This window comes from Trachypithecus francoisi, unplaced genomic scaffold (genome assembly GCF_009764315.1).
Source record: "Trachypithecus francoisi isolate TF-2019V2 unplaced genomic scaffold, Tfra_2.0 Lachesis_group7, whole genome shotgun sequence".
NCBI lineage: Eukaryota > Metazoa > Chordata > Mammalia > Primates > Cercopithecidae > Trachypithecus > Trachypithecus francoisi.
In genome coordinates this window covers 42,471,129-42,489,892 of record NW_022681472.1, presented here as the reverse complement: position 1 = coordinate 42,489,892, position 18,764 = coordinate 42,471,129, and the positions used below count along the sequence as shown (strand labels likewise).

Below are 18,764 nucleotides of genomic sequence, written 5' to 3'. Positions count from 1 at the left end.
CAGGGCTCTGGACCTGCAGCCCACCATATCTGAGCTCCCCCACTGTGGTGGGCCCCCGCAGGGGGCAGCCTCCCCCAGGGGCGCCCTTGCTCCGTGGCACCCGGTCCCATCAACCATCCAAGGGCTGAGGAGTGCAGGCGCGACTCTGACTGGCGACGGCAGTTCCGCCTGCAGCCCCAGTGCAGGATCCACTAGGTGAAGCCAGCTGGGCTCCTGAGCGGGATGGGAACTTGGAGAACTTTTATATCTAGCCCGAGATTGTATGTGCACCAATCAGCACTCTGTATCTAGCTAATCTGGTGGGGACTAGGAGAAGTTTTATGTCTAGCTAGAGCATCTTAAATACACCAATCAGTACTCTGTGTCCAGCTCAGGGTTTGTAAATACACCAGTCAGTACTCTGTGTCTAGCTAACCTAGTGGGGACTTGGAGAACTTTTCTATCTAGCACTCTGTGTCTAGCGCAAGGATTGTAAACGGACCAATCAGCACTCTCTGTCTAGCTCAAGGTTTGTAAATACACCAATCAGTACTCTGTGTCCAGCTCAAGGTTTGTAAATACACCAATTGGTACTCTGTATCTAGCTAACCTAGTGGGGACTTGGAGAACTTTTCTGTCTAGCACTCTGTGTCCGGCTCAAGGATTGAAAATGCACCAATCAGCACTCTGTCAAAACGGATCAATCAGCTCTCTGTAAAATGGACCAATCAGTTCTCTGTAAAATGAACCAATCAGCAGGATGTGGATGGGGTGAGATAAGAAAATGAAAGCAGGTTGCCCAAGTCAGCCAGCAGCAACCGGCTCTGGTCCCCTTCCACACTGTGGAAGCTTTGTTCTTTTGCTCTTTGCAATAAATCTTGCTGCTGCTCACTCTTTGGGTCCACGCTGGCTTTATGAGCTGTAACACTCACCATTAAGGCCTGCGGCTTCATTCCTGAAGCCAATGAGACCACGAATCCACTGGGAAGAACGAACAACTCCAGACACGCTGCCTTTAAGAACTGTAACACTCACCATGAAGGTCTGCAGCTTCACTCCTGACAGTGAGACCACGAACCCACCAGAAGGAAGATGCTCCAGACACATCTGAACGTCTGAAGAAACAAACTCCGGACACACCATCTTTAAGAACTGTAACGCTCACCGCGAGAGTCCGCGGCTTCATTCTTGAAGTCAGTGAGACCAAGAACCCACAAATTCCAGACACAACACCATTCTCTCCTTTCTTGCTTTTCCCTTATTAGACTGCTCCATTGAATGCTATCTTCTTCCCTCAAGCATTGATGTTGGCCAAGAATCCATTCTCATTACCCTTGTCTTCTCTTCTCAGCTTAGATCCTCTTTTTGCATAATCTTATCTGCATTCATATCTTCAATGATCACATTGATTTTAAGACACTCAAATCAAACTCTCTAGACCAGATCTCTAACCAGTGCTCCACTAATATTCACGTGAATGTTGCCCAGGAAAATCAAACTCAAGATAACCAAAACTTCACTCAAAATTTCTCCCATGTTTATTTTGCCACATAAAACATGATCCTCGCCTGAATTTTGTCTGGATTAAGAAAATCCCTACCACTTATAATAACTTTGTCACCAATCTATTTTTTGTTAACTTTTAAGTTCCAGGGAATGTGCAGGGTGTGCAGGTTTGTTATATAGGTAAACGGGTGTCATGGTGGTTTGTTGTATGCATTATTTCATCACCCAGGTATTAAGCCTAGTATCCATTAGTTATTTTTTTCTGATTCTCTCCTTCCTCCCACCTTCCACCCTCTAGTAGGCCTCAGTGTATGTTGTTCCCCTCTATGTGTCCATGTGTTCTCATCTCTTAGCTCCCACTTACAAGTGAGAACACATGATATTTGGTGTTCTGTTCTTGAGTTTGTTTGCTAAGGAAGATGGCCTCCAGCACCATCCATGTCCTTCCGAAGGACATATCTTATTCTTTTTTATGGCTGCATAGTATTGTATGGTGTTTATGTACCACATTTTCTTTATCCAGTCTATCATTGGTGGGTGTTTAGGTTGAGTCCATGTCTTTGCTATTGCGAATAGTGCTGCAGTGAACATAAGTGTGCATGTGTCTTTATAATAGAACGATTTATATTCATTTGGGTATATACCCAGTAATGGGATTGCTGGGTTCAGTGGTATTTCTGTGTTTAGGTCTTTGAAGAATTGCCACACTGTCTTCCACAGTGGTTGAACTGATTTACAGTCCCAACAACAGGGTGTAAGTGTTCTTTTTTCTCCACAATCTCACTAGCATCTGTAATTTTTTGACTTTTTGATAACAGCTATTCTGACTGGTGTGAGATGGTGTCTTAGTGGTTTGATTTGCATTTCTCTAATGATCAGGGATGTTGAGCTTTTTTCCATATGATTGTTGACCACGTTTATGTCTTCTGTTGAGAAATGCCTGTTCATGTCCTTTGCCCACTTTTAATGGGGTTTTCTTGTAAATTTGTTTTAAGTTCTTTATAGATGCTAGATCTTAGACCTATGTCAGATGCATAATTTGCAAAAATTTTTTCCATTCTGTAGGTTGTGTGGTTATCCTGCTGATAGTTTCTTTTGCTGAGAAGAAACTCTAGTTTAATTGGATCTCATTTGTCAATTTTGCTTTTGTTGCAATTGCTTTTGGCATCTTCATCATGAAATCTTTGTCCACGCCTCTGAATGGTATTGCCTAGGTTGTCTTCCAGGGTTTTTATAGTTTGGAGTTTTACATTTAAATCTTTAACCCATCTTAAGTTTTGAATATGGTGTAAAAAAGGGGTCCAGTTTCAATTTTCTGCTTATGGTTAGCCAGTTTTCCCAGTACCATTTATTGAATAGGGAATCTTTTCTCCATTACCTATTTTTGCCAGGTTTGTTGAAGATCAGATAATTGTAGATATGTGGACCGATTTTGGGGTTCACTACTCTGTTGCATTGGTCTATGTGTCTGTTCGTATGCTGGTACCATGCTGTTTTGGTTACTGTAGCCCTGCGGTGTAGTTTAAAGTCATGTACCATGATGGCTCCAGCTTTTTTCTTTTTGCTTAAAATTGCCTGGCTATTGAGGCTCTTTTTGATTCCATATGAATTTTAAAATAGTTTTTTCTAATACTGTGAAGAATGTGAATGACAGCTTAATGGCAATAGCATTGAATTTATAAATTGCTTTGGGCAGATGGCCATTTTAATGATATTGATCCTTCCTATCCATGAGCATGGAATGGTTTTCCATTTGTCTGTGTCATATCTGATTTATTTGAGCAGTCATTTATAGTTCTCATTGTAGAGATTTTTCACCTCCCTTGTTAGCTGTATTCCTAGTTATTTTATTCTTTCTGTGGCAATTATGAATGGGAATTCACTCATGATTTGGTTCTCTGCTTGTCTGTTGTTGGCCTATAGGAATGCTAGCAATTTTTGCACATTGATTCTGTATCCTGAGACTTTGCTGAAGTTGCTTATCATCTTGAGAAGCTTTGAAACTGAGAAAATGGGATTTTCTAGATATAGAATCATGTCATCTGCAAACGGGGATAGTTTTACTTCCTCTGTTACTATTTGAATACCCTTTATTTCCTTCTCTTGCCTGATTGCCCTGGCCAGAACTTCCAAAACTGTGTTGAATAGGAGTGGTGAGAGATGGCATCCTTGTCTTGTGCTGACATTCAGGAAGAATGCTGCCAGCTTTTGCCCATTCAGTATGATGTTGGCTGTGGGTTTTTCATATATAGTTCTTATTATTTTGAGGTACGTTCCTTCGATATCTAGTTTATTGAGAGTTTTTAACATGAGGGAATGTTGAATTTTATCAAAAGCCTTTTCTGCATCTATTGAGATAATCATGTGATTTTTGTCTTTAGTTCTGTTTATGTGATGAATCATATTTCTTGATTTGCATATGTTGAACCAACCTTGCATCCCAGAGATGAAGCCTACTTGATCATGGTGGATAAGCTTTTGATGTGCTGCTGGATTTGGTTTCCTGATATTTTGTTGAGGACTTTTTCATTGACGTTCATGAAGGTTATTGACCTGAGGTTTTCTTTTGTTGTTGTTGTATCTATAACCAATCTTGAGATCTTATTCTGCCCTTTCCTCTTCAGGACCAAAGTGTTACAAAGACTGTCAATTCTACCTCTTTTTAAATATATCCTAAATATTTTCAAAATACAGTTGTCCATCAATATCCATAGGGTGTTGGTTCTAGGACACCTCTTTCACCCCTCCAACACAAAAATCCATAAATGCTCAAGTCTTTCATGTAAAATGGTATATTTTCAGATAACCTATGCACATCTTCCCATATAGTTTAAATCTTCTCTAGATTACTTTTAATACCTAATACAGTATAAATCCTATTTAAATAGTGTTATACTGCATTGTTTTGTATTTTATATTATTTTCATTGTAGTAGTATTATTTTTTATTTTTTTCTAATATGTTGGATCCCAAGTTGAGTCTGCACAGGGAAACCTCAGATACAAAGGACTGACTGTGTATCTCGTCTTATCCCAATGACAATAAGGATTGTCATTAAACAGAAGTCACAAAGTAGGGCCATGTGATGTGTACGTTGTGAAGTAGTACTATTCACATGCTTGCCACAGTTCAATATCTTATTTCAGGTTCTCTTTGAATCTCACCTGTAATACTGCAATAATCTCCTAACTAATGTCCCTGACTTCAGCTTCTTCCTCCCCAACACATCCTCCAGGCTACTCTCACAGTACTTTCTAAAATTCTAATGTGATTGTTAAACTTTCTTACTTTAAATCCCTTTGTATGTAATCATGTTTTTTATAATTGTACCTAAATTAACTTCTGTGACCTCATTGAAGACTACCCTTTAAGTTCCTCCCCAATTCTCCGTTTTTTTTGTTTGTTTGTTTTTTGTTTTTTTTTTTTCGGAGTCTCACTCTGTCACCCAGGCTGGAGTGCAGTGGCACAATCTCAGCTCACTGCAACCTCCGCCTCCTGGGTTAAAGCCATTCTCCTGCCTCAGCCTCCCGAGTAGCTGGGAGTACAGGTACCCGCCACCATGCCTGGCTAATTTTTTGTATTTTTAGTAGAGATGGGGTTTCTCCGTGTTAGCCAGGATGGTCTCGATCTCCTGACCTCGTGATCCGCCCACCTTGGCCTTCCAAAGTGCTGGGATTACAGGCGTGAGTCACCGCGTCCGGCCTCATTCTCGCCATCTTTCAACAACGCATGTTCTGAGTGCTCCATGAACATATCTTGTCCTTTTGATATTATATTCTCTTTGGATCATTACTCAACTTAAAAAACTCATCCATACTTTCAGATCCACCTCAGAAGTTAACCAGTGACAATTTTTGAAACCCATCTTCCATAGAAAAAGGTAAATGTATTTTCCATTGTGCTCTTGTAGCACCACAAGAATAGTTGCAGTTTATGAAAAGAAAATCTTTCTTTATGACTTTTTAATTTATATCTATATTTCTTCAGATTTGTGACGATCCCCTGAAGACAGGGTCCATTTTCTATTCATCTTGAACTAAAACACTAGAACTTATCATAATGATTGGATTTAAATACTATTTAGTAAATTATAATGAATAAATAATAATAATGTGACTCTAATTTGTCAGGTGAGAGTCAGTTCCGTGCAATGAAAATCAAACCAAGGAAAAATAACAAAGGCAGGTAAGTGGAAATAAAAATGTTATTAAAAGAATACTTTCAAAACTCTAGAACCACCCTGTTTCTTGCAGAAGATCATATTTCATTATTTCATCTACAATCTACATGAGATTGAACATCAAGTCAATCTCACTTTTTTGGCATTAAAAATCTATTCATCATGACAGACAGCCCACTAAATAACATAAAGAGTAAAAAATAGAAGTAGGGGGAAGGAGCCTGGTCTTCAGTAAAACTGAAGATTAACCATATTTTCTAACTATGAATTCTGAAGAATATCAACCAAATAGTGAAACATCAATAAACTGTAAAAGAGGTACAAGAGAAAATGCATACTTCTCTTGTTTGAGGAAAAAGGGAAGTTTTCCAGGGGAAGCTGATACAGCTCTGAAGGATGCAGTCATTAAACCTTACTGGAAATGGGAAGATGTTCCGACATGGACAGACTAAAGGGATACCCTTGAACCAATGACATTCATGAAAGGCGGGGTTAAACAAAGGTCCCACATAACAGTCATATTTTTTAGAATAAAGTTGTTGTGATAATACAGAGGACAATGTAATTGGCAATCCACATAGAAGCAGCTGATCTCAGTCACTGAAAAGAAACAGATTATGGCCAAATAACTACACAGAACCTTTGGAATATAAATGATGACAGCACGAATTAGGGGCATGTTGTTTAGTGAAGAGAACAGAACAGAGTTGATGAAAAGTGTTCAACATTAACATACAAGAAAATTCAATCTGTCTGCTGAACCAGTGCACTCTCCACCACCGTTTATTTTCCAACAAGTAATCTACCTTCAAAAAATAACCACTATTTAATAATCCTGGAACCTAAGCACAATATGCTCTAAGGGATAAGGTAAAAATGATTAATTTATAATAGCAAATAAAAATCAAATAGTACGCACCAGAATAATAATTATGCCAGGAAGTAAGTAAAAATCTGTGCTTTTCCATCTCTCTCTCTCTCTCTCACACACACACACACACACACACACACACAGCTTTGATGAAAGAAAAACAAAATTATAAGGCATTAACCATAAATAAGAAAACAGAAAGAAATTACAGGCAGGCAATATTCAGGAAATAAGAGGAAGATAACATAAAATTACGGCAGAAATAAAATCCACGTTGGAAACTGCAAAAATGTCAAAGATTTAAGAAAATATAGTCATAGACACAGAGGCTAATACACTCAAATAAATAGGAAAAGTATAAACAAAGGAGAAAATAACAAATGAAAATAGGGAGCAGATACTATATGTAAAAATGATTTCTGAATAAGAAAACAGAAGTAAGAGTAGACAAAAAATGCTCAAAGATATAATGCAAGAATACTTATATAAACACTTGAATCTGGGGAATTAAATATAATACCATGACCCAGAAAGGCAAAGAGAAATCATGATACATGATTTACAAAAAAGACTAGATGTTCTAGGTGTTACTCGATTAGCAACTAATTGTTACTATATTTCAAAGATAAAGAAATAATTATTTTAGCAGCAAGCCAAAAGAGGAAGCCTTCTACAAGTGTGAAAAACTTTGGTCACAGACTTCTCCACAGCAGTGTCCTGGCAAAGAGTAGGGCAACCTCAGGGAAGAAAAAAATATGACCCATGAATATTGTTCCCCAACTAATAAATATGAAACCTCAGAGATATTATTTGGATATCAAATTTAGCCTAGTAAGCACTGGGTGAAGAAATCACATACCCATTCAACTAAGACTTAAATAGGATGCAAACTATACTAATAAAGTGTAGGCAAATTTTGTAAACATTAACATAAATAAATTATTCATAGGTTATAATGGAGCTAGTATAAATAATGAGTAACAAATGTGAAGTTTCAGCAGAGGAGAACATGTAATATATATCTGTACATATTCCCTTACAAAGTAGATAATTAATAGTTACAGTTTAAGAAATATTAAAAATAATAAAGGCTTAATATTTAAAGATATGAATATAACCGACCAAAGACATAAATATTTGTTGTAACAAAATCAATATGTGAAGAGGGAAATTTTTCTCATTTCATACTAGGTTATACATATGCATTGTCTAAAGTTGATAAATTAAGAAACAGAGATTTGATTTAGGTAGAGAATCAAACTACTAAACATTTTTGTTCCAAATTACATACCATCAAAATTCATAAAGCAAAAATTGAAGGTATAAATGGAGGCAAAATAAACCCCAATAACTTCCGTTAGTCATCCAACAAAAATCAAATAGAAAATGAATCGCTAAGGATGTAGGAGATTTTACATATATTAATCATGTACCAAATTTTATTCTTAAATCAAAAGAGGATATTAAAACTAAAACTATGAAACATAAAGTAAAAATAGTGAATCCTTTCATGAACCTACAGAGTATAGTTAAAGTATTTCTCTGAAGAAAAAAATGATATTATAAGAAGAAAGATAGAATAAAGTAAAAAATTAGCTTTTAACTCAAGTAGTTAATACAAGAAAATTAAAATACATAAGAAAAATGGAAAGGAGAAAACAAAAGCAATTAATAAATTTATAAAACAAAAAATACAGAAAAGTAAAAATCAAGAGCTGGTTCTTTGGAAAGAAAAAAGTAAATCACAGGCATATCTAAAAAAGAATGGCATAAGTACCCAACATAAGAAAATTGGGAACTAACTAACAGTATATATATCATTAAAAAGAAATTTAAAAATAATGTTTTACACAAAGATGTAAGGTCAAAAAAACTGAAACTAAACAAAAATGATTTTTTAAGGAACATGTATCTTATATTTGACATTAGAAGAGAGAGAAAAGCCTAAGTAAATTAATTGCCTTGAAAAGCTGGGAATAATCTCAAAGCAATTTTCCTCCACCACAAACAGACACACACACACATACACACATACAGAGGCATCAAACAAGGCATTATCACAGTGGATTCCATCAGATCTTCATGGAAGAGACAATACTTTTGCTTGTTAACTATTTCAGAACATAGAAAAGTTTTCAAATTTATTTGATGAAGCAAGCAAAACAATTAGATGCAAATATGACAAAACATGAAAAAGGAAACCAGAGATTAATCTCACAAATACACATGAATATTTTCCAAATATATATATAAGGATATAGTGCCCAGCAACATATTAACCAAGATCATACAACAAAGTAAGATTTATGCAAGTAATCAAAGAAAATTCAATTAGTGAATATAGCAATATAATTTTCCACAAGTTGAAATTTTTAAAATTATAATCTCCCCAAATACAGAAAAAGTATTCAGTAAAATTCAACATAGTTCTTAGCAGCTGAAGTTGAAAAAAGTTTATTTTTTTAAAGTTGGTAAGTAGATCAAACCAAAAGATAGAATCATGTTTAATGTTGAAACACCAGAAGCAATAGCATTAAATTCAGGAACGAGATAAAGATATACCCTAGTGCTACAAATTTCTGAAAGTACCAAAGGACATAATTTAATAAAAGAAATGCATAAGATACAGAAATTAGAAAGAAAGATACAAATGTTTTTTGCTATTATTATAATTATATAGATAAAAAACAAATACATAAACCAGAAACACATTAGAGTACTTGCTGAAGTGGCTTATTTCAGAAGTAACTAATTCAACAGCTGGCCCTTTTCCTTGAACAGTGAGTCCCACGACCAATGGGACAGCAGCAGATGGTAGACATCTATGCCAGGAGTAGGTGAGGTGAAAGGTAAGGTATCACAGCATCCAAAACCAGGGTGTGGAGGGCATCCACTTTAAGGTGGGCCTGTGCAGAATCTCAGAACAACCAGGTGAGGACGGCAGTTGTGAGGTGTGAGGCAGAGGGAGTGTCCCAGAGCTAAATGTCAGAATGGATGGCAGTGAATATGGAAGACAGATTACAAACAAGGAAACTGCTCAAAGGTATTATGATAAAGCTAATAGGAGAAAGCTTTATCACTTCAGAGATGGGAGTTAGAAATACAGAAAGGGAGAAGATAAGAATGAGCCTGTGGTGCTGCATTAGGATTAAAGAAATCAGTGTAAACTCATAATTTTTAAAATATATATATATATATACTGATATACAAACAAATATAAATGTGACTTTGTATTCCCTAGATCTGTCCACTGAGAGGGCCTGGGAGCAACGGTATCCTAAGATCAAGACACACAGAGCACCCACATCTTAAATTTTCATTAAAATAAGACAGGGATCTTAGGGAAAATGGCTGATTCCAGGGATCAGATGAAGAAAGTATGAAAAGAGCTTGAAAAATCTCACTGTGTCAGAAGCAAAGAAATGCTCAAACCAACTTAAAGTGGCTCCCACTGTCTAAACTGTGAACAATGTGATCCAAATATATAATTAAAGTAACTCCTTAAAACTCTTTGAATAAAACAGAAACCCCAGAGTTCATATATCTAATTTTTATTTTTTAACCCAAATAAAAAATGGTCAATGTATCTATTTAATGTTAATTTAATATTTCATGAGAAATGGAATATTTATACACCTTAAAATACATCTTCACAAAACATATTAATTTAAAAAGAGAAAAGAGTACATTTACAGCTGGAAAGTTCTCCATATATCACCTTAATCATTACTAAAGTGAGTATCATCAAGAGTGGGACAAACTGAGATCATATGGTCCCTGATAAGATGGAAGGAGAACATGAAATCGCTCCCGTGATATTTCTGACAAAGATATCTACCTCAAATCTAATCATGAGGAAATATCAAACAAACCAAATTGAAAGATATCCTATAAAATAACTACTTTGTAGTCTCCTACTATTAAGGTCATGAAAGTCAAGGAAAACTGAGAAACTATTCCAGACTGAAAGAAATTGAAGAGATAAGACAGCAAGATCCTGAAGAGTCAAAGCAATCTCAAGCAAAAAGAACAAAGCTAAAAGTATCATACTGTCTGATTTCAAAATATAAAGCTATCAAAATAGTATGGTACTGGCATAAAACAGACACATTGACCAGAAAGACATGAGATTTTGAATTGGATTGTTTTACTAGAAAGGCCATTATCAGAACAACTGACCAAATTTGAATGGGGTCCAAGGATTAGATTACAGTAATGTATCAATGTTAATTTTCCTGATCTTGAGAGTTGTATTGTAATTATGTAACAATGTTTGTTAACAATACACACTAAAATATGGGGATGATGGAATGTCAAATTGCTCTAGAAAAATAAGTTCCTTCAATCTGAACTTCCAACATCTGTAAGATTATTTCTAAAGATTTTAAAAATTTAAATTTAATATTTCTCACATACTGACTTTACAATTAGAAAAAGATATCATTCATAATAGAAAAAAGATAAAATACCCAGGAATAAATTTTATTTAGTGACATACAAGAACACTTACATAAGTTTGAAGCAGGAAGATGTATTTATTTATGGATTTATTGTTTGGTAGACACAGGATCTCACTATGTTGCCAAGGCTAGTCTCAAACTCCTGGCCTCCAGGGATCCTCTCATCTCAGCCTCCCAAAGTGCTGGAATTACAGGTGTGAGCCATTGAGCCTGAGAAGGAGACAGACTGAGCATTGTAAAGATACCAGTTATTGAGTAGGAAGACTGAATATTATAAATATGTCAATTCTCCACAAATTAATCCTTTTTTAAAAAGAAAAAAAACAGGGTCTTGGCCAGGTGTGGTGGCTCACACCTGTAATCCCAGCAATTTGGGAGGCCAAGGTGGGCAGATCACCTGAGACTGGAGTTTGAGACCAGCCTGATCAACATGGAGAAACTCCATCTCTACTAAAAATACAAAATTAGCCAGGCATGGTGGTACATACCTGTAATCCCAGTTACCTGGGAGGCTGAGGCAGGTGAATCACTTGAACCTAGGAGGCAGAGGTTACAGTGAATCGCGATCGCGCCACTGCACTCCAGTCTTGGCAACAAGAGCGAAACTCCATCTCAAAAAAAAAAAAGCAGAGTCTTGTGCTGTTGCTCAGGCTGGAGTACAGTGGCATGATCATGGCCCACTGAAACCTCAAATTCCTGGGCGCAAGCGTTCCTCCTGCCTCAGCTTTCTCAAACGCACAGGCAACAAAAGTCAATGTAGATAAATGAGACTACGTCACTCTACAAAGCTTCTGCACAGAAAAGGAACCAATTAACAGAGTGAAGAGACAACCCACAGAATGGAGAACATATTTGCAAACTAACCTATGATAAAGGGGTAATATCCAACTCAAACAATTCAATAACAAGAAAATACATAGTCCAACTTGAAAAATGGGCAAAGGGCCTGAACAGACATGTTTCAAAATAAGACCTATGACTGGCCAACAAAAAAATGGTCAATATCTCTAATCATCAGGGAAATACAAATTAAATCCACATCAAGATACTACCTCACACCTGTTAACATGGCTACTATCAAAAAAACGAAAGATAAGTGTTAGAAAGTGGAGGAAAGGGAACCCTGATATACTGTTGATGAGAATGTAAATTAATACAGTCATTTTGGAAAGCAGTATGAAAGTTCCTCAAAAATATTAAAAATAGAATTACCACATGATCCAATAATCCTACTTCTGGCTCTATAGTGACTCATAAAAATTATACAAATGTGATTATATAAAATGTGATTAATAAATACAATTATATTAAAATAGTATATATAGTTTCTTCATACTGGAAAAGTCAGGAGAGTCTTTGTGGAGACTAAAGTAATTTACAAAAACTCTGAAGAACTGAAATAAGAACAAACAGAGGAAGAGCAAAGGGAACCCCAAACACAGGAAACATGAGCTAAGGCATGACAGTATGGTGAAGATTATGATGGTGTAGTTAAAGGAATGGTTTTCCTATCAGCATGGGAACTCTCCAGCTCTGTTCCTTATAGGCCAGATTAAGGTACAGTTAACAGTGTTGCTAGGCAACATTGCTTATGATAACAATGATCTTGGATTGATGACTTGCATTTGGACTGGGAAGCACTACAGATGATGTATGAATACCTGATGAGCAGTCACTGAAATGAGCTACCCTTGAGTACCTTAACTCTTGTAATTGAGAGTTTTCTTACAGGAAAGTTGGAAGCAGTGCCTTCGGAATTTTTATTAAAAACGATGGTTTATGAGGGTTTTAAGCCAGGGCAATTCAGCATCTGCCCTATGTGACTCTCACTGCCTTGAACCTGAGCTTCTATGTAAGTAGCCAAAGAGGGCTGGCTGTGTGGGCTGCAGCCTAGGCATCTGGGGACTTCTTCCACAGAAGGGGAAACCCTAACAGTGTCCTTATGGAAGGCTGTAACTTTACTCCACATATGTGCCAAGTGTGTCCATCTGAATGTTTAATTTAACCTTTGAAATCATCCTATACCTCTAATCAGTATTGGCAGATAAGCTTAAGGAATAACAATTAAAGTGTTTTAGCTGTAGAGAAGAGTTACATCAATGGAAGAATAAGATCTAGAACACAAGAGACAGATTTTAGCCTAATCATGAAAGATAAATGCCAGATTGTGGAAAATAGATTGGAATCTAAGTTTTATAGGAGAGTAGGACCCTGACAGCTTTTGGATGGAGAGTTAAAGTGATCAAAAAGTTTAATCATTCTATCAAACAAGTAAATCTAGTTCACAATATATGTTGGAAGGAAGACCAGAGATCAGTTCCGTGAAAGATGCTGCAGAACCAGCATCTTCAGCTGGCTGAAGGATTGGTAACATGGAACTAATAATAGGACTAATTTCTGAAATAGACTGATAGAGTAGTAGCCTGAGACGCAGGGGAGACCTAGCCTGACATCTAGTGGAGAGATGTGATTTGCAAGGCATTGCAATTGACTTCCCTATTTCCTGTTTCCTGCCTGAACTCCCAGGTACCATCAAGCTAACATTTAAGTTCTCACAGCTTAATTTCTAAAGACCACTTGAAATGTTTTGACACAAAGTACATCAAAATAGTTATAACAGTAGTAGGAAAAAAAAGACTAAATGTTTGCTTTACAATAAAATATCCATCTTTTCTCCTTGGGATTAAACATTTGGCTTTTATCCTAAAAAATTGAGGCAAGGAAAAAATTTTTCAATACTTCTGAATTTTGTGATGGCACATCCCATTGCGACTGTCATTGATTATACAGATACAGAAATGGACACATTCAACCTTTTTCCCACCTTTTATTCCTTCTTGGAATTTTCATTCTTATTTATTTTAGTTCTTTCTTTTTCTTAAACTTGGTTTCTTTATACATTACACAATCCACTTCCCTGTTTTTCTTCTTCACTGACAAGCCTCCTTTTTTTCTTACCTGCATTCCTAAGATTTGAATGGTTTAAAACTTTTAAATGGTACAATATTCACTTTTCCAAATATATACCTTTAATCCTTGGCTACCAAAGAACTGAAAAACTCTCAAATTATAGAAAATGCCTTTGAACTCTTAGGAATGATGACACAATCTTTTCAGATTTGCAGTAAATGTAAAGCCATAAAATGAAAAAGAGCAAAGAAAAACATTCGCTTAAGAGTACTATCTTGTTTCCAAATTTCTTGATGTGTCTCTGGTCTTATCTTGAATGCTTTTTTTTTTTTTTTTTTTTTCCTCCAACTCATATGTTGGAACAAATTAAAGGTATCTAGAAATGTCTGGTGAACTTAAAACACTTTTGGAACTGGAAAAGCACAAACATTTTTTTTCAAGTCAACCAGTAGTCAAAATGGAAAGCATATTTTTAAACCCATTCTTCCTCAGAAGAATAAGCCTAATTAGTGTGAAGAAAATAGAGTAGCAGCAAATTTACCCAAACAAAGGAAATTAACTGGACCATAAACCAAATAGTGAAGAACAGCTTCTTGCCTTCCATTAAAAAATTTTTTAATATAAGACTTATAAGACTTATTTTTTCCTTTTTTTCTGACTCTTCAGGAAAACAACTTATAATAATAATGGGTCATGTGTATACTTAAACCAGATGCCATTTCACTTATGTGGTAAAATTGTACAGTTTGCTAGCTATAATGTTTTTAAAATAAATCTCATCCAGAATGAAAAGTGGAACAACTCTTTTGCTTTTGAGAGCATTCATTCTTCCCCTGAGGTTAGCAAACTGTGAAGAATCCTGAGACAGAAGTCAAAGAGACCAGAAAAGGAGAAGACTTGAAAGTTTCAAAGAAGAAAGAACCATAAGCAGTAAACTAGCTCAAGAAGCTTAACGACTTGAAGTGTCTAAGTCTGAATTTCAGAGTCAACAAGATAGCAGTGAAGGAGTGTTTGAAGATGTGTGACGTGTTGCCTCCCATACATTAATAGCATCTAAGAAGCCAAATGGGCAAGAAATTCAGGGCAGGAGGTAAGGGGCAATCCAGAATGCTGCTAGCTTTGCTGTTGTGAGTAGAGAGAGTTCATTTACACGGAGGACGCTATGAGGAGCCTCTGCTACTTAATATCTGTGTGAACCTTAGTATGAAACCTAAGCCTGATTATCCTTAAGTGTAAACTGGAACACGTATTAATTTTCTATTGCTGCTGCAAAAGATTGCCACTGACTTAGTGGCTTAAAACAATAAAAATGTATTATCTAACAGTTCTGGAAGTGAGAACTCTGAAACTGATTTCACTGGGCTAAAATCACATCAGCAGGACTGCAATTCTTCTGGAGGCGCTAGGGAAGAATCCATTTCTTTGCTTTTCCCGCTTCTAGAGGCTGCCTGAATTCGTTGGCTTTTGTCCCCCCTCCATCTTCAAAGCCAGCAATGGCCAGTCCAGTCTTTCTCATCTTTCTCACATATCATTCTGAGGGACTCTCTTGCCTTCCTCTTTTGCTTATAAGGGCTCTCACAACTGTGGCAGGCACCTAGACAATCCGGAATATTCTCCCATCTCAAGGTGAGCCGATTAGCTGCTTTAATTGCATGTGCAGCCTCAATTCCCCCTGACATGTAGTATAACCTATTCATAAGTTTTGTGAATTAAGGCATGGATATCACTGGGACCATTATTCTATCCACCGAAGACACAGAATTATTGTAAGAAATACATGAAATAACGTAACATGCTAAATGTTTACATACTAACTATAGAAAGCAGTCAATTAACAATATTCACATATAAATACAGGGAGCTGGGGCACGGTAGCTCACGCCTGTAAATCCCAGCATTTTGGGAGGCTGAGGCAGGCAGATCGCGAAGTCAGGAGATCGAGACCAGCCTGGCCAACATAGTGAAACCCGATCTCTACTAAAAATATAAAAATTAGCCAGGCATGCCTGTAATCCCAACTACTCAGGAGGTTGAGGCAGGAGAATTGCTTGAACCTCCGTTGTGGTAAACGGAGATCGCACCAGTGCACTCCAGCCTGGGCAACAGCGCAAGACTTTGTCTCAAAAAATAAATAAATAAAAATAAACAAATAAATAAATAAATACTTACAGAGAAGGTGAATGAGTCACTAAATCCAACCTAACTCAACAAATACGAAGTATCGAGGATGTATATAATGGCTGAATTTTCTCTTTAGGTATGTAAATGTGCATTCCTATTTATGCCCATTGCCTTTTAAACTCATTTATATATCCTTTGTAATGCAGGTTCAGTCATTTCATAAATTTCATAAATTGAAAGCATTCACCACACATTGGCTTCCATGAGATCATTGTTTCAGCAGCAAGACAATCAGTGTTTGCTAAGGGAAATTGTTGCCTTGCTACAGTTAGCAAAAAGACACAGTTATTAAGGCAAGCAGGGCACATCCTCAAAGAGAAGTCTCAGACATAGAAACATCAAGTGGGAGCCTCTAAAGAGAACACTGGGAGCTCCACCGCTTTCCATTATGCTCTATTCAGTTCTGAGATCTAAATTGCTGCTGATTTTTCATCTTTTAATCACTTCACAGAAGTTAAGTGTCCTTGGGAGGCACTACAGAGGGTAGCACAAATCTCATCTCATTGATTCTAAATTAATTTGATCTTTTAACTCCCAGCTACTGAGTTTCCTGGGCTTTTTAAAAATATTATTTTATGGTGACTTTTATTTTCTTTTTCACAAATAAAACCTGAATAGTAGAAGCTGTGTTTCTTCAGCAAAATTGCACTTAATTCTTATTTCCACTCAAGTAGAACTAGAAAACTTTGACCAGATGCAAGAATGTTTTCATGATAATACAAATGTACAAATGGAATTAATTTTGTTTACCATAAGGATTTTATCTAACATGATTCAAGACATCAGTGTACCTGTTCAAGGAGTATCAACTGCCACCTGTGATACCTTTTAACCTGGAGACTATGAACATTAATTTTTAAAAATGTATTTGGAGAAATTAACTCTCACAGGAAGGGAAAAGGATGCATGGCTTAGCTTCTTCAAATCAATACTATAAATCTGCCTGATGAATAACAAAATAAGAGTTAATGCTTTATTGAAGTTGAAAAGGGTCACAAGCATTACCTCTGTTATCCAGATATTTTTTAAAAATCTTAACTAACACTGGGGACTCATACATAAGTCAGAATGATGGTGTTCAAATAATAGATCTATAAATTCTATGGCCATAAGAAGTGTTTACAATCTTAAGAAAATGTTATAGGTTTAGACCAATTACATAAAATGAGAAAATACTGTCAATTGTATAAACTTTGAAATATCTAGTTCTATACTTAATTCTTATAAGTAAAAGACTAGAAAACTAAAAAGTTAAATAGGAATAAATTTCACAGTCAGAATAGTAGGAATTATCTTTTTTCCTTGCCAAATTGAAATGAGAATTCTCCTAGAGAATATTAAGTATTAATTATCCCATTAAGGGTAGTAGGACCAACTCTTCGTAGGGAGTAGAAGATCTGCTAGAAAAAGGAACATGATAGCTGGCGGAACATGTGGCCTCTCTGAGCCTTTGTTTTCTTTCATCTTTAGAAACCTTTCAATGTATCTGAAGCTCTAAGAGTTCATAAAGACCCTCATTTTACAAAGAAAAAGTACTTAAGACCTAGAGTACTGAAATGACTTCAAGTAGACCAAGCAGGATTTACACATCTACGCTCTTTCCATTCCTCAGCACTGTCAATAAGATTGCCAATATCGCTATCAACCCTGAAATAACCCCAGTTGTCATATCTGGGGTAAGAACCACTGAAAACAATGGTAGATGAATGAGAACACGAAAGTATTTCCCACTCACTTGGTATACCGTGAAGTGGAGGAGGAGGCACATTGTTAATAGCTGTCATATGAGACAAAATAGCTGCTGGAAGAGAAGACATAGGCATCTTGATGGCTCAAAGGCAGAGGACCAGAGGCTGCTTGAGAGGTAAATGATTACTCTGCCTGCAGGCTCATAAAGCAGAACTTCAAGGTCCTCTCTGATAGGCTGAATCCTATGGAATCTTCTTGTTCACAGTTCTTATCCATTGTTTGTGCATTTCCAAGAGTAGAATCTAGACCAGGAAGAACTATGCTATATTTTAGTCCAGTGGAAATCATGAGTAGGACTTTATGAGCTATAGAGAGTAGCACTAATGAAGAAGGAAATTGTAGCAGACAAGGCCGATACAGCAGAATCAACAGCACTCATGAGTCTAAGTGAAATGAAAGTGTTCACTTCCTTGGTCTTCCATAGTCCAGAGCCCTTTTCCTACCTACCAAATGTTTACACTGGGTATCACAGGCCCTTTTTGTACAAGCAGTAACAGGGATAGCATATTTATACTGTTCTTCATGGCTACATACATAGGGTAAACCATCCCTTCTAATTATCATACACCAATAAACCCACCCCTGCTTACATTTAACTATATTCTGCTAGAGTGTGGTATTTTTTTTGTTATTTTCTGCTACTTCACAATAATTAAGAATAATTACAATGGCTAGGATTTAGAATCCTAACTAATGTATCTTTTGATGCTATGTATTGTCTTCCAAGGCCTTTAAAAATATGTTCCTGGTTTCATAACTGTTATAGTGATATGGACAGGAGACAGGGAAACACTGGGTAGAAGAGGGCAGTTCCCTGGTAAAGGCCCCACCCTCAAGCCTGGAGACCTGCAGCCTTAGATGGGGACAGGCATTCCTGTTTTTGCACCTAAAAAGTTGCCTTTTGCCCGCCATACACCCTATCCTGTAC

At 36.5% G+C, this 18,764-nt stretch overlaps 1 protein-coding gene across 1 annotated transcript in view; it reads right to left on the bottom strand.

Moving 5' to 3' along the window:
- Window positions 1–17,988, bottom strand: part of CNBD1 (cyclic nucleotide binding domain containing 1) — a 564,244-nt gene extending 546,256 nt beyond the window's left edge. The window contains exon 1 of the mRNA XM_033202693.1: window positions 17,823–17,988. Within this exon, the coding sequence (XP_033058584.1) occupies window positions 17,823–17,910 (88 nt within the window). The 5' untranslated portion in view covers window positions 17,911–17,988. The remainder of the gene's footprint in view (window positions 1–17,822) is intronic.
- Window positions 17,989–18,764: the final 776 nt, after the last annotated feature.